This window comes from Delphinapterus leucas, chromosome 18, assembly GCF_059928025.1.
Source record: "Delphinapterus leucas isolate spDelLeu-1000000601 "Yukka" chromosome 18, BTC_Dleu_Yukka2, whole genome shotgun sequence".
In the NCBI taxonomy this organism is placed as follows: domain Eukaryota; kingdom Metazoa; phylum Chordata; class Mammalia; order Artiodactyla; family Monodontidae; genus Delphinapterus; species Delphinapterus leucas.
In genome coordinates, this window is record NC_143146.1 from 73,560,503 (window position 1) to 73,588,208 (window position 27,706).

At 37.3% G+C, this 27,706-nt stretch overlaps 1 protein-coding gene and 1 non-coding gene across 2 annotated transcripts in view; both read right to left on the minus strand.

Annotated features, from left to right (window-relative positions):
* The window catches only part of PAN3 (poly(A) specific ribonuclease subunit PAN3), a 117,641-nt gene that overhangs the window by 5,999 nt on the left and 83,936 nt on the right, over window positions 1-27,706 (minus strand). Inside the window, 11 exon segments of the mRNA XM_022574545.3 lie at window positions 558-696; window positions 6,464-6,528; window positions 7,276-7,405; window positions 9,972-10,111; window positions 14,594-14,684; window positions 15,775-15,940; window positions 19,071-19,172; window positions 19,260-19,376; window positions 19,948-20,109; window positions 26,581-26,638; window positions 27,457-27,561. Of these exon segments, the coding sequence (XP_022430253.2) occupies window positions 558-696; window positions 6,464-6,528; window positions 7,276-7,405; window positions 9,972-10,111; window positions 14,594-14,684; window positions 15,775-15,940; window positions 19,071-19,172; window positions 19,260-19,376; window positions 19,948-20,109; window positions 26,581-26,638; window positions 27,457-27,561 (1,275 nt within the window).
* Window positions 9,608-9,797, minus strand: LOC115803208 (U2 spliceosomal RNA). The gene has a single exon (XR_004023875.1). It is a non-coding gene; the product is annotated as a U2 spliceosomal RNA (small nuclear RNA).

Genomic DNA, 27,706 nt, shown 5'->3' on the forward strand with positions numbered 1-27,706 from the left:
GCAGAAAGATCCACAATGAAGAATTCTTAAATTATTCATGTAGGCGTTAAAAAAAATCCTCCCTGGGGCTTCCCTGGTGGCGCAGTGGTTGAGAATCTGCCTGCTAATGCAGGGGACACGGGTTCGAGCCCTGGTCTGGGAGGATCCCACATGCCGCGGAGCAACTAGGCCCGTGAGCCACAACTACTGAGCCTGCGCGTCTGGAGCCCGTGCTCCGCAACAAGAGGCCGCGATAGTGAGAGGCCCGCGCACCGCGATGAAGAGTGGCCCCCACTTGCCGCAACTGGAGAAAGCCCTCGCACAGAAACAAAGACCCAACACAGCAAAAATAAATAGATTAATAAACTCCTACCCCCAACATCTAAAAAAAAAAAAAAAAACCTCCCATTCTACAAATTGTTATTAAGTAGGTACACCTAATAATTATTAATAAAATGTCTTGTATACTATAGCAGACTACAGCTTAATTTCTTAAGTCTCTTAGTATTTGTAGGAGATGCAGCTCTATAAATTGTAGATAACAGCACTGTGATCTTAAAAGTCCAGATACAAATTACCTTGTTAAGACAAGAAATGATATGACTGAGGTCAATCCAAGGAGCGCCCGCTTCTGTCACCTGATGAAAAAGATGATCCCTAAAGAGTTTCAACAGATAACGGTCTCCAGTCTCCGACCAGGTAGGATCCTTCTGAAACCTGGGGGAAGGTAATATTTCACCTCAGTAACTCATGCTGTATACCACAGGGCTATATGTTTATACTTCAGACTCAAAACTAGTTGAATTTTATTGTTTTCTACAATAAATCAGAAAGTAGGGTTTGTGTGTAGTTTTTTTTTAATCAAATTTTATGTCCAGATTGCCCATAGATTTTTAAAAACTAATCTCACTGAACATGAAAGCATATGAATACCACTTGCCACTTCTCAAGGCAATCACCCCCCTTACACACTCCTATTTTATAATCACTTCCTTCTTTAGGGCCCTACCATTAGATAAAATGGGGAAGAAAGCAAATGTCTTCAGATATCTTTAGAAATAGGTTGAAAGAGATTATCCTTTTCCTCCTCCACCCTTAGGTCATAAGGTAGAGAGAGATGGTCAGATAGGTGTTCTGCTTTACTGGGAGCATAAAACAGGGAAATGTTTACGAAGCAAAAAGGGGGTAGATTCTGGTTTCCTACCATCATGTGATGATGTGAAAGTGAGCTGCTAAGAACTGGAAAACTGACCAGATGATCACTGCTAAGTTTTCAGTGACCCATGGAACTTACAGGCTAGTGGGGAAAACAGACATTCAAATAGTAATTGCTTATTTAGAGAATGCTATTAAGAAGAAGGGATATGGTATAGAACAGAAACATGAATTCACCTGGGAAAGCAAGGAAGGCTTTCTAGGGAAGGAGTGGATGCTCTTCCCAAAGGAAGAGTGCCCCTTAGTCAGAGGTATCAGGATTTGCAAAGGACAGAGCAAGGAGCGCTTAAGAAACTTAGGAAAGGTCAGTGTAGCTGGATGGGGTTGGGGGAGAAAAGAGAAGAGAAGAGAGGGAGCAGAACTGGAGGGGTGCAGAGTAAGGACAAGGAGGGGTGAAAAGCCAGGCAAAGACAGCACTAGAGGCGAGGAGGACAGTAAAAGGAAAGAAACACATCTGAAGCGAGGATAAAAAGGGAGAGGTCAGACCATGCAGCCTTAGATCACATTTAAAAATTAGATCTGCATTCTGAGAACAAGGAGGGGTAAGCCCACCACAGTCATGTATCTGGGTTCATACAACAAACGGAAGGTGGAAGATTCTTTTCCGCAGAAGCTGACCTACCCAAGGGAAATACTGACATTTGGAAGTCTACCAACAACAAACAAAAACCATACGTAACAACAAACAAAAACCATACGTAACAACATCACGCTGCTTTATCACACAGTCTATTATATAATCCCTGCTTCCACAAGGAACTTCCCCCTAGCTTTTAAGGATGTCATTTTTAATATGAACAAACAGCCAAGGATCAGAAATCCTTTGCAGAATAAAACAAAACAAAGCAAACTGTTCTTTTTTCTATGAGATATTGCAGGGAACAGAATAAAAGTTAAATAAATTAAAAAAAAAAACCCACTCACTAAAAATCTATAATTGACAGTCTCAGAGAAAAGGAATGAAATGCTATAAGACAGAAACATTTAGAAAGCAGAAAGCAGAAAGTTGTTGAAAATTTAAAATATGATAGCAGAAATTCAAAGGATTAGGAAAAAACCCTTTAATTTTAGACAAAATTAAGTTGAGATTATTGCCTAGAAAGTAAAACAAAAAGATACAACATAGAAAATAGAAGAGAATATTAGAAAATCAATTGCAAAGGCCTAAGAGCTAAGCAATGGGAGTTCCAGAAAGAGAGAAGAAAAGTTTTCAAAGAAACAATAAGACAACTTCCAAGAACTCAAAGACATAAATTCCCAAGATTAAAACGCCCACCTGTTGATTCACCAGAATGAATCAAAAACCCACACACACCACAGCACATCGTTGTGAATTTCTGCACACCAGTGATTTAAAAAAAAAAAAAAAAAATCCTAAAAGCATGGGGAGTGGAGAAGGATTTGGAAAGAAAATGGCTTTGAGTCTGGAAGTTAAAAGACAATGGAGCGACGCTTCAAATTCTGAAAGAAAACTATCATTACTATTACTTAACTATGTACTAGAGGTACTAGCTAACACAATCACTCAAGAGAAATCAAAAGTAGAGAAATTAGAAGGGAGGAAATATACTGTCGTTACGTGAAGACACAATTATATGCCTGGGAAACCCAAAAGAATTTACTGAAAAACTATCCAAACGCTAATGTACCAAGGTTCAAAATTTATAGAAATCAATCATTTTCACATACAACGATAACAAGGAGCCTAAGAAGACAGAATGGGGGAAAATTCCCATTTATAACAGCAACCAGAAAAAACACCTAAGAACACACTTAGTGTGCTATAACTATATGAAGAACAATGTAAACACTGAGGCACACTAAAGCAGACACCAGCAATACAACGACATGTCATTATCTTGGTTAAGGTAACTCCACATCTAAAAACACAAATGCTCCTTAAGTTTACTAATAAACTTAATAAATATAACATCAGGTTTAAAAAAATTTTTTTTAACTAAACAAGCTGACTCTAGAATTTATACAGATAATTTAAGTTTTAGGAAAACAACAAAAAACAATAAAATGGAGGTAAGAAAGAGCCAACGCTACTAGATTTTAAAATGTCAATCACGATAGTGTGAAAGAGGTGCTGCCTTAATAAAGCAGTGGAAAAAGCGAGACTAGTCCATAAACAGCTTCTGGACCACTGGGTAGTCGTCTGGGGGTGGGGGGAGTTGGATTCGTACCTTACATCCTATATAAATTCTGAATATATAAAAAACTTTAACAGGAAAAAACTGAAACCTTAAGTGTTCTAGAAGGAACTACAAGATTATCCCTTCACAATCTTAGAGTAGAAATGCCTTCTAACTTTCTTACTATGACTCAAAATCCAAAAGTACAAAAGAAGTTTGATCAGTTAGACTACCATAAAAATGCCTATGTGTGAAAAGATTAAGCAGTCAAAAGAAAAATGACAAACTTCAAAGAAAATGATCACAAAGGGTAAATCTCTCTGGCTCCTGTACATCAAGATGACAGACAATCCAACTGAAAACAAAAATGCGCAAAGGATCTGGAGAGACAGAAAAGGAAGTATAAATGAATCAAAAAGATAGGCAACATGCTCATTATGAGTAAATACCAAAAACACCTGCACTGAGATTTAATTTCTCATCTATCAGGTTGTCAAAAATCGAAATTTTTTTCTTTTTTTTTTTTTGCGGTACGCGGGCCTCTCACTGTTGTGGCCTCTCCCGTTGCGGAGCACAGGCTCTGGACGCGCAGGCCCAGCGGCCATGGATCATGGGCCCAGCCGCTCCGCGGCATGTGGGATCTTCCCGGACCGGGGCACGAACCCGCGTCCCCTGCATCGGCAGGCGGACTCTCAACCACTGCGCCACCAGGGAAGCCCCAAAAATCGAAATTTTGAAAGAAGTGTTGTTGGTGAAAGACTCTCATGCACTGTGCCTGGTAAACCCGTCTAAGGGCCATCATTACAGTCACAAATTACAACGGGTGCTGACCGAACGATCACAGTCGAACTCGTATTTGTGCACACACTAAATTAAGTATGTGTAAGTCAGTCCCTGCAGAATTGCTTATACTAGCAAAAGGCTGAAAACAACTCAAATGCCCATCAATAAGGAACTGGAGGAATAAATCACGGTGTACCTACAGGACGGACTATTACATGGCCATAAATTATGAGGAAGCACAGCCCAGTGGTTAACAGCATGGACTCTGGGACCACCATTCTGTCTGGATTCGAATCCTGACTCATATGTGACCTTGAACAAGGTTTTTAACCTCTCTATGCCTCAACTTCTGGGTTAAAAGGGAATACTAACAGTACCCAGCACCACAGGGCTGTTAGGAGGATTAAGTTAGGTCATATTTGTTAACTATTGAGAATAGTGTTGAGCATACACTAAACACATCTAAAGGGAAAGATTTCCAAAATATATTGTTATGAGAAAAGAGCAACAAACAGAACACTGAACATGGTTTACAATTTGTAGATATTCAGAAGTGGGGGGAGAGGGGTGATAAGAATATATAGTTGTAACTCGGGAAATATGTGCAAGAGACTAATAAAAGACTGGTGGGAGGAACTGGGGAGACTGGGGGTGTCAGGTATGAAAGAGAGATTTTTTATTTTTCACTGCAAACCCTTTTCTACTTTTTAATAAATTGGTTCATATAAAATCTATTCAAAAGATTTAATTAATAAGAAGAATTTTCTGAGGACAATCTGGAATTATATGCCCAATCATACTATCCATAAAGTATGAAAGTAGAATAAAGATATTTTCAGACTTTCAAACACTCAAAAAACTCACCTTTCTCAGGAAGCTACTGAAGGCTGTGCTTCATTAAATCAAAAGAATAAACCAAGGAAAAAAGCAAGAAACAGGGCAAGCAACGCAAAGGGAGAGACAACGAGAACAGCACAGGGAAGCTCAGGTTCTAAAGTGAGAGTATGAGCAGGCCTGGAGCCAAGGAGCCCAGAGAGTAAAGGGCAGAGGCTCCAGGTGCAATTTCTCTAAGGGGAGGAAAAAAAGGGAACTGACAGGTTACCTATTTTTGACCATATGGAAAGGTATTTTAGAACTCTGGCAGAGAGTCTGGAAAGAACTAGTGGTAAATATTTTTTCACTTGTTTAGTTTTCTATATAAGACAATAATTAACATCAGGAAAACAAAAATCTAAAAACAAAATACAAAAGAAAGGAAATACAGTCATGATTTACTATGCAAGGCAGCTATGAACAATATTTACCTTGTTCTAACAATGCCAACACTGAATAAAGATTTATCTCAAAATTCATGGGTTAAGCGGTACAATGTGTGTGTACTTAGTTAAGGGAAGGGGGTGTGAGAGAGAAAGCCTCATCTTCCACAGGACAAAGTCATTAGCTGAGTTACAAATTGAAGAAAAATTTAAACACTGAAGGAAAAATCAAGGAACAGCACTCTAAGCATTATACTTTTTTAAATAAAAGAGATAAATGCCGGCAAGAAGCAGCTAAAAGTCTTTTTTAAATGGTTCAACATATAGTCATGTTCTCTTCATTCAGAAAAATCATCAGGGAAAATGCTAATTGAATCTTTTAACTTTGAAGAAAGCTACGGGAACTTAAATTTTGTGGTCAAAACATTCCCCCAAGCAATGATATTTACCTGTCACCTATCTCTATTAACAGAGGTAACAATCCTGAAATGCAACTTATACTACAGTCACAACAGCTGCACTACTGCTCTACCTGTCTTGGACAGGTGTAACGCACAAACACCAAACTTGCTTCTTTCTTGAACATATGGTTAACTTACAAACAAGGCAGAACTAAACAACAAATAATGTAAGATGGTGATGCTATTCCAATGTCACTGATACGACAGCTATAAATAATGCACTTTAGCAGAAGAACGGCTAGAAACATCTGAAGTATCTAATCTGACCAAGGTAACCTGAACTGAACAGGCTTCAGAAAGGAGACAGGGAAGAGGCAGTACTGACAGGCAGAAAATGCACCCTCGTATGCAAACCACAACAGAGATTTCTAACACAGTGTATTTTCTGTTCGCGTGTGTGTGTGTGTGTGTGTGTGTGTGTGTGTGTGTGTGTGAAATCCCTAAGGACAACCACAACGTACGCTGTGGTTGAAAAACCACACCCTAATGGCTAACAATAGGCTTAAGGTCACTTTACATGAGAATTTTTCTTTTTCCAAATAAAACCAGTAAGAATAAGGTATACTCATTCTTGTTACGCAAAATAGTGCCCTTGATTGAAAACACATTGTAAAATACTGTAAATCCTTACTCCGGCCTCTCATTGATTGTTCCCAATTTTGCTAGAAGCCTAAACAGTCTTCCATTTTGAACCTCCTATAAAACATTTTAAAAAGAGAGAGAATATTAATGTTCCAGCTAACTGAATATAAAAGCAAAAGTTTACAAAACTGGTATCCTGTACCAATATTACCTTTAAACAATAAATCTTAATATCCCCACCTTCTGGTTATACTTTTGAATACAACATGTCCATTTCATTCAATAGTAATACTCAAGAAGATTACGCAGCTGTCCACTTTTTTCTTTCTTTTTTAAAAATTTTATTGGATTATAATTGATTTACAATGTTGTGATAGTTTCAGGTGCACAGCAAAGTGATTCAGTTATACATACACATATAGTCACTCTTTTTCAGATTCTTTTCTCATATAGGTTATCACAGAATATGGAGCAGAGTTCCCTGTGCTATACAGTAGGTCCCTGTTGGTTATCTATCTTATATATATATAGAGTAGTGTGTGTATGGTAATCACAAGCTTGTGATTTATTCCTTGCCCCCTACAGCTGTCCATTTTTAAGAATTATTAAAGTAATTCGCATTAAAAAAAAAACATCAAGATTGTGTCTCATGACTGTAGCAAAGCCGCAAACAAAAAAGAACAAAACAAATGCCCAGAGGACCTAAGAAATCAAAATACGGAACACTAAGTTTGGACAAAAATATCTGCAAACAATCTCAGCCAGCTGTGTACTATATTCAGCACAGTAATGACTCTGTTTTATATCTGTTGATACACACAGATGCAGGTGTGTACACACTCCTTTAACTACACACTTTACCTTTGCAAGGTCTTCCTCTATGACATCATTTCTCATTTGAGCAGCATCCAATTGAGTATAAAATCGAGCACCAATCATGGGCATGATGTCATTTACACTTCGCATCCTGTTTTGGTCAGTCAACAAATATCTAACCAAAATAGAGAAGGATCACTTGAATGCCAACCACGCAATTCACAAAGCAACACAACCCCCAAGCACACGGCACCGCTGCCGCCAGCATGTTAGTGTGCGCAACTTCGGAAAAAATCGTTTCATGCAAGTCGAGTTCATTTTTAAAGCTTAGTAGTTATATTTCTTTTCTCTGGAAAACTTTAAGAGCCAATGGAAAAAACTGTAAAAATGTCTCTTTCTCTAAATGTTTTACTATTATGAAAATGAGAAAGGAAAGCCGGGTAGAGTTAGACTTACCATATTTCCATTCTCAAACCCTTCTTTACAACAGTGGGAGATGAAAAGATTGTTACAAATATTTTTGGAGGGGTGAAATGGGGGTGATTGTAGGTGGGGAAATTTTTCCACTGCTCTTCAAAAATAGTTTTTGAAACTAAAACTAGGTCTTCCATTTTGATACGTTAAACAAGCCTCAGCTTTTTAGGAAGCTGTCTCCTGCCCTGTGACCTCATTTACCACCTGTCATGGTATATTTATTTCTGAGAAATCTTCATGCGCTAACACACATCAGAAAAGACTGAATCAATTTCTTCTATCATTATAACTAAGGCAGAAAAATATTACGTGTTTCAAAAGGCCACCTGTCAGAATGCAATGATTATCACTCACCTATTGCTATTCATTCTGATTGATAGGTAAGCCGCGTCCTGACCATTCTCATCAAAGCAGCCCCCTCGTCTTTCACTCTCTGCCTGCAATTCGACCTTGCTTCCTCCAGAGGACTTACCACTATCTGCCAGCGTCTTACGTGTTTATGTTTATTAAGTCTCTTCCCCATTCTAATGGGTGAAAGCTCCAGAAGACGGGGGACTTTGTTCATCTCATTCAGAAGTGTCTTCAGCACCTGACATACAGTAGGCATTCTTTTGTTGAATAAAGGAACAGTTATAAACTCACGTGGATAATCTATGTCTTGGCTATTCATCTGTAATCACTGACATATTTGTATCTAACTATGTATAGTATATGTATGCTAACTATGTATAAGCTATGTGACTTTTGGCAAGCTACTTTACATCTTCAAGCCTCAGTTTTGACATCTCTAAAATGGAGCTAATAATGGTACCTAATTTATAGGGTTATTGGGAGAATTAGGTGAATTAATTCATATCAATCAGTTCAAAAGTGCATGATACATAGTTTACTACTCTGTATATTTTAGTTATTGGTTAGTATGGAAGTATGACCTTTTTGTTTATTCATTTTTTATTAAGGAACATTTCATGACATTTGTAGAAGGAAAGAGAATTATATGATGAATCCTCATGAACCCATTACCCAGTTTCAATAATTATTAACTTATGGCCAATTTATTACATTTATATCCTTTACTCTCACTTTTTTAAAAAAGGAAAATTATAACTTGAGATTATTTAAGACATCCTAGGTATTGTAAGCTACAGCTAGAAATCACTGCTGTGATAATATATGAAACAAATATTTTTATTTAAAAGAGCAATCAACTTATTTGATTATTAAAAGGAACCAGGTAACCACTGGCTTCCAGTGCTCTGTCACCAGCAGGACACTTATGCCAGTGTAACAAAGCACAGGTGGGCAGCCCCATCCTCCATCCCTCAATTCCATACCACAGGGCTAGTCCAAAAAGAAACTGGATCATCCAGGGTTACACAGAAAGATCAGAAGGAACAGCTGGAAGCTAAAAGAGACTGAAAAGGATCAATAAGCTCTAATTGCTTCTAGAACATCATAGAAAAAAATTTCAAAAGAGACTTCCTAGCATCTGTTCTCTTGAATAACTTATAATAAGGGTTATGGTTGTCCATCCCCTGGAATCCCCGATGTTAGACCCATCTTAGACTGTTGTGACTGCAGTCCACAGTGGGCTTCTCTTAAGCCAAGATCATTTCAGACCTATGCTCAAGGATTTCCTGGAGTATGAAGACACAGGAGGAGAAAGAAGCATAGGGACCCTCACACATGTGCCTTCTGGAACAGGTGTCTGGGCCACACAGCACATGACCGGGCTGCAGGTGAGGTTATTTATGACAGCTTTTACAAAGACACTGATCTCTCTGGAGAGCAGCACTAACAGGACTTTCTGAGATGATGCGTATGTTCTACGTCCACGCTGTCCAGTATATTAGCCAGAAGCTACATGCGGCTTCTGAGCTCTTGAAATGTGGCCGGTGCAACTGAGGAACTGAATTTTAAATTTTATTTAATTTTAATTCATTTAAACTTAAAAGGTCATATGTAGCTCACAGATACCAATGCAGCTTTAGAGGGTCCAGCCTTTCGCCAAATGTTTACACCATCAATAACTAATTTAAACACACTGGTTTATGAATTTACACTTGATCTTAGCCAAAAGGCCGAGAAGTGATGGTTTATGAATTTACTCCAAGAAATACATACTTAGCAATAAAAACAAAGAAATTAAAAGTTGTTTAATTATGTTTTGCCTGATTTTAAATAGTGGAAACTAAAATAAAATCACTGTTAAAAGGCCCTCATGAAAAATCTGTCTTATCTCATATGATTATTATATTAAAACTTACAAAATCAGATTCTTCAGATCAGAGGAGTAGTTGATTGTCACCAGTTCCATGGCTTTCTGTAAATTCTCTCGCTGAATTCCTGCCAAAGAGTTGCAAGCCAAAGCCAACACAACTTTTCCTAATGATATCAGATCTGCTTGCTGACATGAAAGAATAAATATAACTTTTAATTTTTCTTTTATAGGTACAAATTTAATACACTGATACTACTGCCTGCATGGAAAAAGCACCTTTACAAAGAAGCTGAAGAACTCAGCACAAGGTTCCCAGGTACTGGAGCTTATCAGTCACCTGGGAGCTTATTAACAAGACCATTTCTGAGCTGCTCCACCCCAGATTCTCATTCAGGAGGTATGGGAACAGGCCCAACATTTTTAAAGCACCCAGGTAATTCTAATGAAGGTAGTTCTGGGGGATACTTTAAGAAACATTACCTGAAGCAATTCACATGCCAACTGCAGAACTGCTGCTTTAAATTTTTTTTCTAAATTTTTATATTTAAATAGAGCTGATATCCTTACTATTACAAGAAATCTGAGGTTGGTTACCATATAGTTAGTTGCTTTACAGTGACCATTCACGATAGGCACTTTTCTCATTTTCCATGATGCACAAAATATAGTGAGAGTTCATTTGAAGAAAAGTAATTCCCTTATTCCAAACACAGCAGCAGCATTACCTGATTTCAGAGTAGGTTCCCTAGACACTGACAGTGTTGCAAACCCCCATGACATTCCATCTGCCGTTGTTTCCAAACAGACCGTTTTATACTATAAAAGATCTTTGAGCTCTGTAACCGCCTGATTTCCTACCTTTTTTTTTTTTTTTTTTTTAAAGATTTCCCACTCTGAGGCTTTCCTTCAAAAAGAATTTTTAAAAGACAGCTGGCTGAATTGAGGTAAGCTCTCTTCCGCCTATTAAAACGCCAGGAAACAGAACGGTCACCCCAGGTGGCCCTGCTTGGCAGGTGAACTATTAATGATCACATGTCTAGGAGACAATGGAGTAGTTCAGAGTTCAATGAAATCATCTGAAGTCATTTCTACAGAAAACTTACATAAATCTTCACAATCTGAGATCTCATCTGAATTATTGGATACATGTTTATTTATGGAATATTGGTTTAGTATAGGAGTTTTCAAACCTAGTTTTACATTAAAATTCGCCTGAGAAGCTCAAAAAACAAACAAAAAATCACCCAGTGGCGATCCCTTCATCCTCTTCTGGTGTTATTAGTCTGGGGCAAGATATACGTATTGGTATTTTTCAAACCTTCATAAGAGATTCAGATATGCAGCCAGGGTTGAGAATCACTGGTTTCGTGGAAGTTTATAAATGATGAATTTGCAAAATCAGGTGAGCATTTCAAGGCAATCACTAATGAAACTTTAGGACTGTACAGCTATCCTTAACAACATTCTACCCAAATAGTAAAGAATAAAAGGAAAACAAACTCCATTATTAAGATAACATTAAAAAGTTCAAATTTAAAAGTTTATCCAAATCTAGCACATATGAATCTGACACTGAGCCTAAGGTCCTATAATCAGCAGAACTGATCAGACAAACAACTTCGAATCTATCAGGAAAAGAGATGCCAAGGATTCATGCCAGAGAAACTTTGAAACTTCATTAGTGGCAGAGTTAGGGGCCCAGGCTGGCAGGGGAGAAGGTGACAAGGGGAGGGGCGCGAATACTGTGGCGTTTCTGTTCTCCGGATGGCTCTGCCGTGACTGAATTCAGGAAGGGTTCCTCACGGTCATTCTCAAGATCAAGGAAAACATTCACAGTTATATTAATGAAATCCTAAAAATGCTGATCGAGAGAAATCAGTACACGTAAAAGCTAACTGTAAATTTCTACAAGTGTTTCAGTCCAACGTCATCAGCAAAGTTAAGCTTGTTATTGTTTAAGTATTTCAGCAGCATGTAGCAACACACAGCTTCCCAACCCTCAAACAGTAAAATCTTCAGTTTAGCTCCACCCTGAATTGATGCTGTAACTAAACCTCCCACCTAGAACATTCCGTTATTCCCTGTTATGAGATAGGAAAACCAAAGTGCAAGACAGCTGAAGGACTGTTATGGGTATAAAAAATAAGGCCATCTGATTCTGAGTGTAAACGCCACCTTTCTGAAGCTGACTCAAGGTGGGAATACCCACTTTTAGAAATAGAGTATACATGTCTCATAATCCAGACTAAATTAGAACTGATCGTTTTAAATAAAAGAGGTTAATGAAGTCCTGCTTAATTAAGAGAGTTTAACATCGTAAAAACTCAGTAACTCTCCTTTCCTTATTTCCCAGCTAAATAATTTTCCATTTGTTATTTTGCTTCTTACCTCCATCTGGCTTTGCCCCCCATTTGTTGAATTCTGGAGGTTTTCCCCCCAACTCATTTTCAGTTTCTTCCTGATTCTTGACTTCTTGATTTTTCTCTGATTCTATCTATGGCTCTATTTATGTCCATTTTACTGAAAGTCAGTCTCTATTCACGTGTCTGAAACAGACTATGAAAAATAGACTACAAGAAACAATGCACTCCTTTCTCATGTACCCTCTTCTCTGTAAAATCACAATCCCCCATTTGGGACTACCTTTAATGCTCTCCTTTACCTTACTATATAAACTATATGGAAAATCTACACATATATACCCACTCCAAAAAAAGGAAAGAAAAGAAAACCTGATACAACTTTTACCGCTGAAAAATAAAGGGAGGGTGACGACTGGTTGAAAGTAGCCTAAGTTTATGAATGAAGGCAGTTCCTAACTTACCAAGTTGCCCCAAATCCTTACTTTAAAGTTATTTGTTTTGAAACTCTGGGATTATTTTTTCTTATGAAGAGTTGTTTTTCAAGGTAACTAACTACACAACCCATAATATAACTCCAAATACAGACATTTGCAAATAAAAAATGGAAAACAACACTGATGTGATACTCACAGAAAAACAAAATCAAACTAGTCTTATCTTATACGAGTAATTAAAAAGAAAAAGGAACTATTCAGAATAGAAAAGACTGAAGAGATACCGTGAGACTGCACGTAAAAAACAAAACTGGAAACATGGGGTTTCCAAATACTTGCAATAGAGGTTGATGGCACTGGTTCTAAATAATGTCTGATTTCTCTTTAAAAGTTTAATATTATTTTCCTGGATATATAAAGATCACTAGTATTTTAACAGTCAATAACCAGTCACTTTCAGGAGCACAAAGATTATGAAGAAAAATTTTCAGAGCCCATTAGTTAGGCACTAAGTATAAGACAGAAGATAAGCAGGAAAACAGCTAAGAAACAACCAACCTGGATAAGAAAGAGGGAGCAAATTCCCTTCTGCAGAAGAAAGCTGCTAGGGCTGGGGGCTGGGGGCTGGGGGCTGGGAGGGTGGGTAGCCAGTTTCTTCCATTGGAGATCCCACTAGATGGCGCTACCAACCAGAACAGCTTGGCTGCTGCTGGGGGTAGGTGGGCACCAGCAGAGGGGAAGAAGCTGGGTAAAGGCTGCATACAACTGAATGTGATGAGTGGCTCTGAGTCTGGGGACTGCACTGTCCACGGTCCAGTAGCAAAGGAAGAGGTTTATGCATGAATCAACTGTAATACTAAAAACTACCTGGACTCTACTTCTCCTTCTGGCCTTTCCTTTTGTTCTGAAATTCTGTCTCATAAAGTGAACTAAAATCTTTCAAAGATTTCAAGAAAAGAGAATGAAATGAGAAGGACAGTGGGAAGGGAAGGTATTCTCCTCCTTGTTTCTCCATGTAAACAAGTGATTCTGCCTTACATCAAACCTCTGTAAGTTAATAAATGTTCAGAAACAACAAAGATTTCTTACATGAAAGAAACTAACATTGTCTTAAAATGACAACTGCATACCCTCCAAAAAATATGAATACAAACTGAATGATACGAAGTATTTACTTTAAATAGCTACATTACTTGCACAGGGTAATCAAAGCAAAAGCAACTACACTTAATGCTCCTTGCAGAGGTAGGTTCTTACTCTGCTACACATTGTGTTAATCAAGAAATAAAAACTAAATAGCTAAGAACAAAATGGGACCTAAGTCCACAATATTATGATGAAGTCAGACTATAACCAAATTCTAATAATGTACAAGAAGTGAGTGATAGGCTTTGGTTAAGCAAAAGAAAAAAAATCATTTAGAAAACAGCAATACAAAAATTTTCCTTTGAAAATAAAAATTTTGGATAGTGGGACAACTATTCTAAAAGTAAAAATAACAGGTGTGATTTTAACACACTAAAAAGTGAAAATAAAGTAAAATGTCATTTAATGTATTTCATTCAGCTGACTAATTGTTTTAATCTATGCCGAGGACAAATTTCCTTGTCAAATAAATGCATTTTCATTCAAACAGCTGGAGTCTCTGACACTGTCATTAATTCTGTATATGCCAACGTATAAGGGCTCTACACTAAACACAGCACAGGGATTAAGAAAATACACGTTCAAAGTTTGCATAGAGACCACCCCCAGCATAAACTGAAATCTAGACTTAAAACCCTGAAAAACTTTAAAATAAACAAAATTTATCTTAAAAAAAAAAAAATCAAGCCTTAAGTTATTAAGTATCCATGTTAATTCTTACTCACCTGGTATTGAGCCATTAATGCCAATGGATTATTATTCTGACTGTTATCAAATGTTAAAACATCAAAAACTCCAACACAATTTACTCGCAACCTTTAAAGACCAGAAAATTTAAAGAAAATAATTAAAATGAGATTTAAAAAAATTATATACTACTGGAAATTGAACATTTCTTATGATATTAGGAGGGATCTCAGAATCCTATCCAGTCTTACCTCCTGTCCTACCCCCCATAACCTCTATCAATCACCATTTCAGAGATGACATCACAGACATCAAGTGATGGGCCTATGGTTATAAAAGTCAGGAATGGATAAAGCCAGGACTATAACACATCTTTTGACTACCAGGCCAGTGGTCTTTTCACCAAACCGAGCTGCTTCTTTATTAGTTATTCATGAAAAGAGAACTAGTTAGCTTCTTAACATGTACTAGGCACATTCAAAGCATTTTATATGTAGTAATTCATTTGATCCTCTCGATAATCTTATGAGGCAGGTACCTTACAAATATGGAAAATGGAGATAATAACAGTACCTGTCTCACAGACTGCTGAACACATAGATGTTAATTAAGTAACTAACAGAGCCAGGATATGAACCCAGGTAACCTGGTACTAGACCTTAAGCTCTTTATGCTATGCTACCCAAGACAACTCTCAAAATTTCAGCAACTCAAATAAAACTCTAGTGAAGTCAAGGTCTGTGTTACTTAACCCTTTATCACTGGTTCTCAAAGCATGAAACCCAATCAGCAGCAACAGCATCAGTCACCCAGGCACTTGTTAGAAATGCAAATTCTAAGGCCCCGCCCCAGACTTCCTGAATCAGAACACTGGGGGTGGAGCCCAACAGCCTATGCTAAGCCCTCCAGAATACTGGGACTCGTGACAAAATGTGAGAACCACAGTTGTACACAGAAAAGTTGTACTGACACTGTTTGCTATCCCCCCAACCTTAACCATACATACCTCCCAAACCCTCACAGGATCTTGGTTAATAACCAGGCATCTTATTAAGAATTCAACATTTTAAGAAAACTTACAAATGAACTCAAAGTCACGGCAGTTCTTCTGGATGGAATATATGAAAAGGTAGAATTAAAACAAAGCATCATGCTATGCTTACTAAGCTGTCATAGGTTAGATGCTCAATAAAGAAGCCAAAACTCAAAATGCTAGTACCTTGTTTTGCCAGTTATCAGAATCTTTGTTGGGTCCATAACTCGACATGCCAAACCTGCTGTATGAATGGTACGCAATGCAGAGCTCAGTTGGACAATATATGCCCAAATAAGAGATTCTGGCAATAACCCAGCATGCTGTCTGGGCAACGGTCCATCGTGTTGACCTATAAAAGCAAATAAAAAATGGCATCTTCATTTAAATAATTAACTAAAAGACTAAAACATGCAAACCAAGAAGAATTTAAGAAACAAACCCAAATTTTCTTATTTATATTATACCTTTATATTGTTAGCAGCAGCAGAGCTCTCACTGAGCTTCTCTTTTCTGTGACCATTATAATTATTGCACAAAAATTATTTAAAGTAAGAATTTATACTTAATTGTGAGCCAAATAAATGAGCTCAGATTAAAAACAGGAACTGCAGAGATTATTTTTCTTAAAGTGTGGCTAACCCTTGCCTATACTACCATTCAGGTGTGTGGGAACTACACAACTGTGGCTTGAGGGAAACAAAAGTCTCTACCATGATTTATGTTGAGTGTTTTCTTATTCTCCTCATACTGCTCAGCCTCCCCTATTATAGCCAAGTCAGTTAGATGAAATGACATCCAATTCACAGAAAACATAAATGTAAAACACTGAAGGTCACTTATGTGTAATGAAGAAACACAAAAATAATCTGGTCTACCATGAAAAGTAATCCTTTTGATTCTATCAACTCTTGTTAAGTGCTTCTTGATACTACTTTCTGGGTCACTGTTAGTCAGCAGAAAAGAAGCCGTATAAGTTTAATCTAGACTTTGTAATTATTTCAGGGAATATGACTTTATAAATCCAAGCGCTCATATGGTTGTAAACAAACCTTTTCTGAATCAGTTATAAAAGCAACACAGTTAAATGGTTAATTGTAGAGATAATAAATAGCAAATAAGGAAGAGCAAATACAAAATTCAAAAACTGCTATCCCTCAATTTAGACAGAACTAAAGATAATACCATCTGGAAAACAGTGATAGATGACTCAAAAAGTAGCTCTAGTGATAAATGTCAAGACAACATCAAAGACAACCATGAAGAGTTTAAATAAAACTATTTAATAAGTGTGGTAATAAGGAAAAGAAATATTTATAGCAAATATTTATAGCTACATATTCATAGCAAATATTTAGTGCACACTGTGTGCCAGATTCTGTCTAGTTACTTTACCCACATTATGTCATTTTAAACCTCTTATCACAGTCCCTATATGGTACGCTATTATTATTGCCACTTTCTTATTAGAATATTTATTACAATATGCGATTTTTAAGTTTGTTTTAAATTAACAAATTAAATAGTATAAGAAAGCATTATACTTCCATTTATGTCTCTATAAGTTTATACAAGCACTGGCTCTTTTTTCCTTCTTTTTTTAATATTCATATTGGAAAAACAGAGGATTGCCTTGTATTATATAAATTGTTGTAAATTAAAGTATATATGGTACATTTAGGGAAGTTACTACCATTCAAACAATACTAGAAAAAGAACTGATTCCTAGGAAAATGTAAACATAATATATCAAATAGACAACACCAAAAAACAGAATTAAGATTAAAAAAAAAAAAACTGGAAAGGAGTGCTATAAATCAGTGGTTCTCAACAGGGGTCCGTGTTGCCCCCTCAGGGACATTTGGAGGTACCTAGAGATATTTTTGGTGTCACAACTGGAGGAGGGGCTGCTCCTGGCACCTAGTGGGTAGATGGCGGGGATGCAGCTGAACACCCAGCGATGCCCAGAACGGCCCCGCACAAATAATTATCCAGCCCCAAATGTCAGCAGTGCTGAGGCTGAGAAACCCAGCTGTAAATTAAAGCCAACAGTCACTTCACAGGTGTTATTACTAAAATAAACTTGAACAACTACAGCTATATTCATCTGTAGGAAAAGTTATACCACATCCCCTTCAACAAAATTATGTATGTGCTACAGATGACATGGCAAAAGGAAACAAATGACCACACTATGTGACCAGATTTTTAATGTGAAACAGCCATGTAACCACAGCTTTCTTCTTTCAACTGTCAGAAAGCACAGTTACAAGTAAACAGAATACATTTTTTATCCATAATGCCAGTTCTTAAAGGAGTCATGATCCAAAAGATACTGGAATGTGGACTCAAGTCTTCTCCCTCCTTACTTCCTCTCAGGATATATTCAGGAAAATCTTTAACAAATTAAAAACCACTGCCAAGAACGTAATGTTTCTTTCCTGCCCCCATACAAGAAAATGATACATACATTCTTCCTTCCCCCAAAACATAAACTAATTAATAGACACAACAAAATGGATTTATTTTTACTCTGAAACAACTTACCCTTTAATAATCATTTGTGAGGATGTAATTAAAATATTTTGGTTCTTTGCAATATTTGAACTAAAAAACAATTCTTTAAGTAAATATTAGAAAGGGGCAAAAAAAAAAATTCCCCATTTAAGTAAAAGTTACCTGAAAATTTATTTTGAAGACTAGCTCCTTAAGGAACACAGAATCCCACCTTCAAGCAAAAGCATTTGTTTAGGGAAATAATTACATATTGATAAATGACACACCGTCACACTGGAGTATGCAAAACAAAACAAAACACAACAAAAAAACCAAGACTAGAAAGAAATATACCAAGAGACGTGCTTTGGGTGGTGAAGTTACAGGGATTACTTTTCAATTTACTGAATTTTCCAAACCATCTTTATTCAGAAAGCATTATGATTTTTTTTTTTTTTTTTTTTTTTTTGTGGTGCGCGGGCCTCTCACTGTTGTGGCCTCTCCCGTTGCGGAGCACAGGCTCCGGACGCACAGGCTCAGTGGTCATGGCTCACAGGCCCAGCCACTCCATGGCATGTGGGATCTTCCCGGACCGGGGCACGAACCCGCGTCCCCTGCATTGGCAGGTGGACTCTGAACCACTGTGCCACCAGGGAAGCCCCAGAAAGCATTATATTTTTTAAAGAAAAAAAATTTTAAGAGGAAAAAAAGCCTTTTATCGTATTCTCAGCTACTTAAATTTCAGGTATTTACATGAGTCTTTCATAACCCACCTTCATCTCAGTCTATACATGTACATAACATGTTATTTCCTAACTTGTTACATATTGACTCCATTTCTTTAAGGTATTTCTTTTTAAAATGCAATAGGGTCTTTACACTGAATGATTACAGGGCTAAATTTACATGTGTTTTAAAATACAAAACTACTCTTCCACAGAGCAAAGGCATCTGTCAAACACAGCTTGCTTGAATCTTTTTCTTACCCCACTTTCTCTTTGTGAAATAGGCATCTGCATTAGGGTCATTGAAGTGTCTGCTCATCATAGTCTCTCCTCCAGCGTGGAAATCATATGCAAACACAAGAGCTTAAAATAAAACACAAACACTCATTACTGCAATCTGGCTTCAAATAATGAAGCCCACTAGCAAAAAGACCATTACAAGTCACTCACAAGGCTCTGCAAAAGCTTTAGTGGTAAACACTTCACGCAAGGTCACGATATTTGAGTGCTGGATTTTCTTCCACATGTCCACCAATACCATGCACTTTGTGTTAACAAGACGAAAACCTGAAAAAGAAAAAATTTTCTGCTAACCTGTAAATGACATCTCCCCCTTATTTCATTAGAAATGTGCAGAGGGCTTCCCTGGTGGCACAGTGGTTAAGAATCCACCTGCCAGTGCAGGGGACACGGGTTCGAGCCCTGGTCCGGGAAGATCCCACGTGCCACGGAGCAACCAAGCCCGTGCGCCACAACTACTGAGCCTGAGCTCTAGAGCCCACAAGCCACAACTACTAAAGCCCGCGCCTAGAGCCCGTGCTCCGCAACAAGAGAAGCCACCGCAATGAGAAGACCACACGCCGCAACAAAGAGTAGCCCCTGCTCGCCACAACCAGAGAAAGCCTGCACGCAGCAACAAAGACCCAACGCAGCCAAAAATAAATTAATTAATTAATTAAAAAAAAAAGAAATGTGCAGAAAAAGCCATGTTATACATCACTTATGAAATACTAATTTCCAAATGAAATAATATATGTATTATCCTTTAAATTCATGTTAAATAAACTCATTTAGGAATCTATGAATAATCTTAGCCTCACTAATATGCTCCGAAAAGAGGATAATTTATCTTCCTTACCATGTATCCTCCGAAGGCAATAAGGCAGATCATCTTTGCTATTTACAGCTTTGTAGCAGGACGTAATGTATCCAAAATTACTTGATTTCTGTATCCGGTTGGGTGGTGGCAGTGGTTCTAGAGGGAACAGGCTATGGTAGCTGTCAACTTCTGTAGGGACTGCTAGAGTAATTCATAAGAAGATGACTTTAACTTGCAGACATTCACAAATCTCTCAGATCTCAAAGTAATGAAGAAGAAACCAACTCTATAAACCAGATATCAAACACACTGTATTCTAGAACAGTGTCAACATTTATAACAATTCTATAGGACACGCTCGTCTCACTATCAATAAAAACAGGCATTATAAAACAACAAAAGAACAACTAGGTTTCATGCACTCAAAAATATTTGTCTTTTATAATAGCACACCACTCTTGCTTCTCAGCTGTTAGAAACAATTTGCATGATCACTTATGAGATATTAACCATTTCTGATTCTGATGTAAAATAAAAATCAAGACAGTTTTTGTCTTTAAACATCTTATTTTGTAAAAACATATTTAGACAATGGTGTTAAGTATATGAAATTCTTTTTTAAAGAAACTGAAAACAAATAACAATAAACTGCAGTGTATATGTACTATGTCTGTGTATGTATATCGATTTATATGTACAAATATAGCAATCTGTATCAAACTCTCAAACCATTCATTGGAATAGCAGTTTGAATACCCAGCAAAACACAAAAGAAAAAAACTAAAACAGCTTTACCACTACGCCTGCCATGTTCCCCTGTATTTCCTATTAAGAAATACAAGTGAAACGTCATTAAGAAATTCCAGAAGACAGGTCCAAAATGACCCCTCTGCCTTTACCAAATATTTACACTCATTATCTCTTAGTTCTTGAAACAATTCTATGAGATAGGATTCCCTATTTCATAAACAAGGAAAGTGAAAATCACACATCTAGAGAGGTAGTTGAGATGCAAACCCAGGATTCTGATTCTGTAGTCTTGTGCTCTTAACCCCTAGATCGAATTTTGGCCGTAGTGAAAAACAAACATCAATTCATTGTTAACTTTCAAACCAAGGTCAAGGCATGTTCTATGGAAGAAAGGCGGTATAAGGGAAATATACACACAAGTGAATATAGCTGTAACTTTTGCCCATTTACTATTTTTTATTTGAACAATCAGTTCAATTTCCACAAAGAAACAAATGATGAATAAATGTTGTTTCCTAGTTTTTTGATAAGGAGCACTTAATAAGGGAATTAATTTCAAATTAGTAAAAATATATTGAGTATCCACTATGTATTAGTGAACACATATTAATGAAATACGGGTTCTTATCAAGAGGCTTAGAGAAAAAGGATTGAGATTTACATAAAACAATACAGTACCAAGCAAAATAGCTTTTAAAAAAGTACAATTCACCATGGCACTGGTTCTTAAACTCTAGCACCCTTCAGAATTACCTAGAGGCTTGTTAAAACACAGTTTGCTGGGTCCCATGCAAAGAGTTTTGAGTCAGTAAGTAGGTCTAAACCAGGGCCCAAGGATTTGCAATTCTAACAAGTTCCCAGGTGATAATGAAAAGTTGCTGTTGGGTCAAGTGCTTTGAGAGCCACTACACATGGAAATACAAAGCCATGGAAAGGAAAGCCAGTTCCAAGGGTATTAGGAAAGATCTTACAGAAGATGTGGCATGTTTACTACAAAATTATGGATGAGACTGCTTCCAGTGAGCTAAAACAAATGGAAAGAGTGGTGAGACAGCTAACAGACCAACAACAAGGACTTGAAATTTACTACACCAAACACCAGTACTCAGAGCATCAGTGTGACAAAGAGACTGTGTGAGGGCCACAATAAGCTAAAAATCTTATGCTCTGAACTCCCTTCTCCCTCTGTCTACTTTTAAGCAAGTCATGAATTCTACACACTGAAGGAAAACAATTGTGCTTCAGTGGAAAACGGTGCACTGTCTAAAGGATAACCCTCTGGAGTCTGATTCTGTAGGAGATATTTTACACCTCTGTTAAGCTGTAAATAACTGATAAATACCGCACTGCAAAATAATTCTCGTCTATAGGCAATTCTGTCTGGTGAAGGCTCGACGGACTTCCCTCCTCCCCTGTGGAAAAGACAGTTTACACACTTGTTTCAATATTCCTCATTTATGATGTGTTTTGTAATATAGGATTGGCTCCCTCACAACTTAAATAAAATCTTTAGTACTTTCTCCTTTTTATATCTGTACATCCTGATTTTAACCTTTTTTCGGAAAATCATCTTTTAACCCTACATTTCCCAGTCTACTCTGAAATAATCATATGTGGCCTAATATTAACCTTGAAAACCAAATGTTTCCCTTAATAAACAGGAATATTCATTTGTTGTTCTGCTGTTTTGTTTCTAGTTCAGTTTAACAAATACACAAAATTAAGTACCAATAAAGGGAACAGGGGTGTCTCAATCACTGTTTGGCATCAAAGTAAAGAAAACCAACTTGGAAGATCCCAGACAAATGCACTCCTTAATTTAGCCCAATATTTAGTCTGGGGCTCAGTTCAACCAAATAACATTAAAAATAATGATAAAGAAAATTTTAGTTTCTTTCCTCTATTCAACCCAACGTCCCCTCAAAGAACATAGAGAATGAGAGACTGGATCTAAGATACTGAATGTCTGAGGCTCACCATGGTAAACCTATGGCAGAGTTTCTCAAGCTCAGCACTAGTGACATATTGGACCAGACAATCCTTTGTTGTCGGGGACTGTCCTGTGCACTGTAGGGTATTTAGCAGCATCCGTGGCCTCAACACACTAGTGGCCAGTAGCACCCCGCTGCCAACTGTGACAATCAAAAATGTTCCAGACGTTGCCAAATGACCCAATGACCCATGAGGGGTAAAAATCATTCCTGGCTGAGAACCACTGACCTACAGGAAATAAATTATAATTTGAGTTGAGAAGTCCTAATCTGATGGAAGTATGAAGAACGGAAAGGAAAAGGGAAAGGAAAAAGTCAGTAAGACCAACATTAATAAATGAGTCAAAATGAGTCAAAGGTTAATAGTAAACATGAGACATAAAAAAGATCAGAGTGAGACAAGCGACAGAAAAAACCACTTATTAAACCTTGCTTGAACACGGGCGCACAGAATTGGATTAACCACAATCTTCAGTTTGTGACACTCAAATCAGTAGTTCGTGTCCATGCATGGCCTGCTTTTATTCAGTTGATTCTTCTTAATAACACGGGAAGCATCCGCAAGCTCGGCACACACACAACGAAGCCTCAGACCTTGACTTGAACGGTCATCTAAATACATGGTTCTCTACCAACCTCTGCCTTCCTTCTCTCTCCTCCTTCCGTTTCTATAGTTTCATTATACCTATATGTATTCCTCAAAAGTTTATTACGTATATGTATATATGCATATACACATGCATTTACTGATAATGTAAATACATACATAAATTTCAACTTTATAAAAAGGTATCATGCTCTATGTAGTCTCTCGCAGCTCACTTTTAAACTTAATATTACATTACTGAGATTCTTCCATATTACTGCTTTCTTTATGAAGTGTACTTTCTTCATTTAAACTGCTATGTAATATTCCATTGTCTGACAGTATCAGTTAATTCACCCACTGTCCTTCAAGGTGAGCGTTTGGACTGATCAAAGTTTCTGCTATTGTAAGCAGTGATATTATGGATACTTTATACATTTTCTAGTTAAAAATATACAGTTTACCTATATCTAGGAGCAGAACTGCTAGATCACGGGGTACACAGATATTCAACTTCAGGAATTTTCCGAAGTGATAACACATTCACCAATTTACACAACCAACAGCAATGTACTGGAGAGCCTGTGGATCCATATCCTAAGACTGCACATGCACATGGTCAGACTTCCCAATGATATCTTATCTGTCTTTCCCTAATCATCAGTGATGTTCAACATTTCTTCGTAGATTTTTCGTTGTATGAATTTCCACTTTCCTGAAATGCCTATTCCTACCTTTTGGCCATTTTTCTGTTTTGTTGGTTTTTTTTTTTCAGGCTCTTACTAATTTGTGGTTTTTATTTTCTTTGTCAATTGTGTAAATACCTTCTTCAAGTTTTTTCTTTACTATAGATATCTTTGGAGTGTTTTTAATTTTTTTAAATTAATTAATTAAATTTCTGGCTGCCTTGGGTCTTCGTTGCTGCGTGCGGGCTTTCTCTAGTTGCGGCGAGCAGGGGCTCCTCTTTGTGTGGTGCGTGGGCTTCTCGTTGCGGTGGCTTCTCTTGTTGTGGAGCACCAGCTCTAGGTGTGCGGGCTTCAGTAGTTGTGGTGAACAGGCCCAGCCACTCCGCGGCATGTGGGATCTTCCCGGACCAGGGCTCGAACCCGTGTCCCCTGCATTGGCAGGCAGATTCTTAACCACTGCACCACCAGGGAAGTCCCTTTAACCGTAATTCAGTAAAATTCATCAGTACTTTCTTTAAGAGTCAAGAATTTTTGCCTCCAGTATAGGAAATCTTTCTCTATGGAAAGATTAAATTTACTCATTTGTATTTCATTGTACGAATTTTAAAGTTTTGCTTTTGACATTTAAATTCTTAATCTATTTGGAACTGGTTTTTGCATGTGGTTTGAGATCATGATACAATTGTAACAATACAATCTTTTACCATAAAGAAAACCATTTTTTCCAATGCCTTCCTTTCCCCACTGATTAGCCACCTCTATCACAGAATGTGTCTAGGTTCTCCCTAGTCTGTTCCAGTAATCAATTTGTCTAACCCAGTGCCATTATGACACTGTTTCAGTTACTACAGACTCAAACCAAGCCTCCCCTCCCCAATACACCCAGAACCCTCATCATAATCTTCAAAGTGCTTCAGGTAGTCTTGGACCTTTACTCTTTGATATATTTATCATATACTATGAAAAGCTCTGCTATGCTGTAATATAATAAAAAAATAAAATAAAATCTTGATTAGAAGTGTGGAAATTTCAGCCAATCCCCCAACCTTCCACAGAGGAGAGAGAGGTTGGAGACTGAGTCAATCACGAAGAGCCAGAGATTTAATCAACCACGCCAAGACAATGAAACATTCATAAGAATTCCTAAACAGAGGGATTCAAAGGGCTTACAGGTTGGTGAGCATGATGAGGTGCTGGGAGGGTGGCATACCTGGAGAGGGCATGCAAGTTCCCCACACCCCACCCTATCCCCACACTTTGCCCCATATATCTCTTCCATTTGGCTGTTCCTTGAGTTGTACTCTTTATAATAAGCCAGTAACAGTTTACAAAGTGCTTTCCCGAGTTCTGTGAGTCATTCCAGCTAATCGCCGAACCTGAGGGCATGTTGTGGAAACCCCCATAATTGTAGTTGGCCGGAGAGAAGTTTGAGTAGCCTGGGTACCCCATTTCAGCTGGCATCTGAAGAAGGAGTGGTCTTATGGGACTGAGCCCTTAACAATTAAATTGTTAGGACACGAATTAGGTGTCAGAAGTATAAGAGTAAGAATAGCTCATGTGCTTTGACTGAAATTATACTAATCTATAGATTAGTTTACGAAAATGGCAACCATTATGTCCTCCTATTCATGAATATCGTATTTCACTCTCTATATTTATCTTATTTAACACCTCTTAGTAAATCTCTGCCACTGATATCTTACACATCTTTTGTTCTGCTTATTCCTAGGTACTGATATTCTGAAGCCATTGTAAATAGCATCTTCTCTTTTAACTTTTTTTTTTTTTTTTTTTTACCCTAGCTAGGGCCTCAAAGACAATGCTTAATAATAAGGAAAATTCCAACGTGAACATTTCAAAGGCTATGACAGGTAAGTTTCCTGCCCAGTCTTAAGACATAACAGCCAGACAGACATATTCCTTTGAATTTTTTAGCGATCAAGAGGATACACAGTGGACTGTGCTGAATTCGTGATCACAACCAGGTGTTTTGAGATTGTCGCTATAGCAAATGTATTCCTACTGTGTTATTTATAAAGTTTTCCTAAATTACAGCACATTTCACTGTGCCTATACCGAATAAGCTAGGCAAAGAGATTTTAATGCTGACAAACATCATGGTACAGTCAGAAAAACCGAGGTTTAAATCCTGACTCGGTCAGATAATTACTAGCCACTTGTTCTTAGAGGCAAGTTACTTAACCTGCCTGTTAACTTCAGTTTCCTCACACGTAAAACAAAGGTGATAATATTAGTATCTATACCACAGGAGTTTTGTGAGGAAAAAACTTACACACAGAAAGCCTTAGTACCCTGTCTGGCATGCCGCAGCCTCAATGATAATAACACTCACCTCCCCACCCCTACTTAAGTACCTATACTTCATCGTTTCAAAAGATAATAATATTCTAGTGCACGACGAGGTAAATCACCATGAATTCTAAAACTACCTATTTTTTGGATGAACTAGAATCTTGTCACATGTAGAATTCTTTGAAAAAATTCTAGATCAATGGCATCTTGGAATTCTTCTTAAGTAGGTTTCAAATAAATGTAGTCATAAAATAGTAATTAGCTAGCTTAAGGCATAAAAACATGTAGGACTACATAAGGATTACACTCTCCTTTAAAAGGAAGGATCAGTCAACTTGCATTTTACCTGGCATATCTGCTTGATCAATCTGAGCCATTGTTATTAAATGTCTGTTAATCAGCTCCTAAGAAAAGAAAACAAGTATATTTACATCTAAACACAACTTCTGAAATCTGGACTTTCTATTGCAACTGAAGAGCCTGAGTACTAATATTTTTGGCATGTGTACTTTTTAATGTTGGTATCAGGACATAACATTTCCAATAATGTGAAATGTCTAAATTCCAGTCCTGGATAGACCTGCCCATTGCTAAGGTTGGTTTCAAGTAGCAGTGCTATAACCCAGAGCATACGGCTAGCTCTGTGGCCAAGCTCGTCGATAATTCACTCTACAAACATTATACTGGTGCAACTTACTTCTGTGAAATAAAAACATCTCCGAGAATCGAAGAGTAAAGTAAAATTCTACATATCAAATAATACCTGTTTAACACTGACAAAAAAACTAAATAATTTTATAAAACCTACTTTACAGAAAATATTGAGCTGCCTTAAAAATGAAGTTCATTTCTAGGCCAAATTACTTATTAGCCAACTACTACAGATATTAGCAAAAAGTTGTCTAGTGGTTAGAAACCATTTAAATTATTTATTTGTATACTTCAGAGACCTTCCAGTGCACAGGAGGTGCCGTGCAAAAAGGTGGCCCATTTAAATAGCTACTCCGTGTTCTACATCTGAACACAGTTACTTGCAATTTTCTTTAAAAATGGGTTTCCTTAAATAAATATCAATTAGTCTCATAAACTCTAAATTCTATCTTCTTTATTACAGCATATTTGATTAAGTTATACAATTTGAAAGGAGCTCTGTTCTTTCTCCAGTTCTTTGCTAAAGCACGACAGACATTAAGTATTTCCACTCCGAACTCTGAAAGCATACCTGTCGGAGTTCATCAGCCATGAAGAAGGAAGGTGCATTTGCTTTTGGTTGCATATAAGCAACATGAGGTGCAGTTGGAGGATAAATGTGGTAGTTTGGAAAAACCTGAAAGATAGGAAGGGGGAAAATATCATGATCAATTGATAAGCTCTATCATTATTTCGATAAAGTTTTAATCTTTAAATGACAGTGACAAATTGATACTTTTAATCTTTAAATAATAGTGAATTAAACACCTGAGAATAGCTAT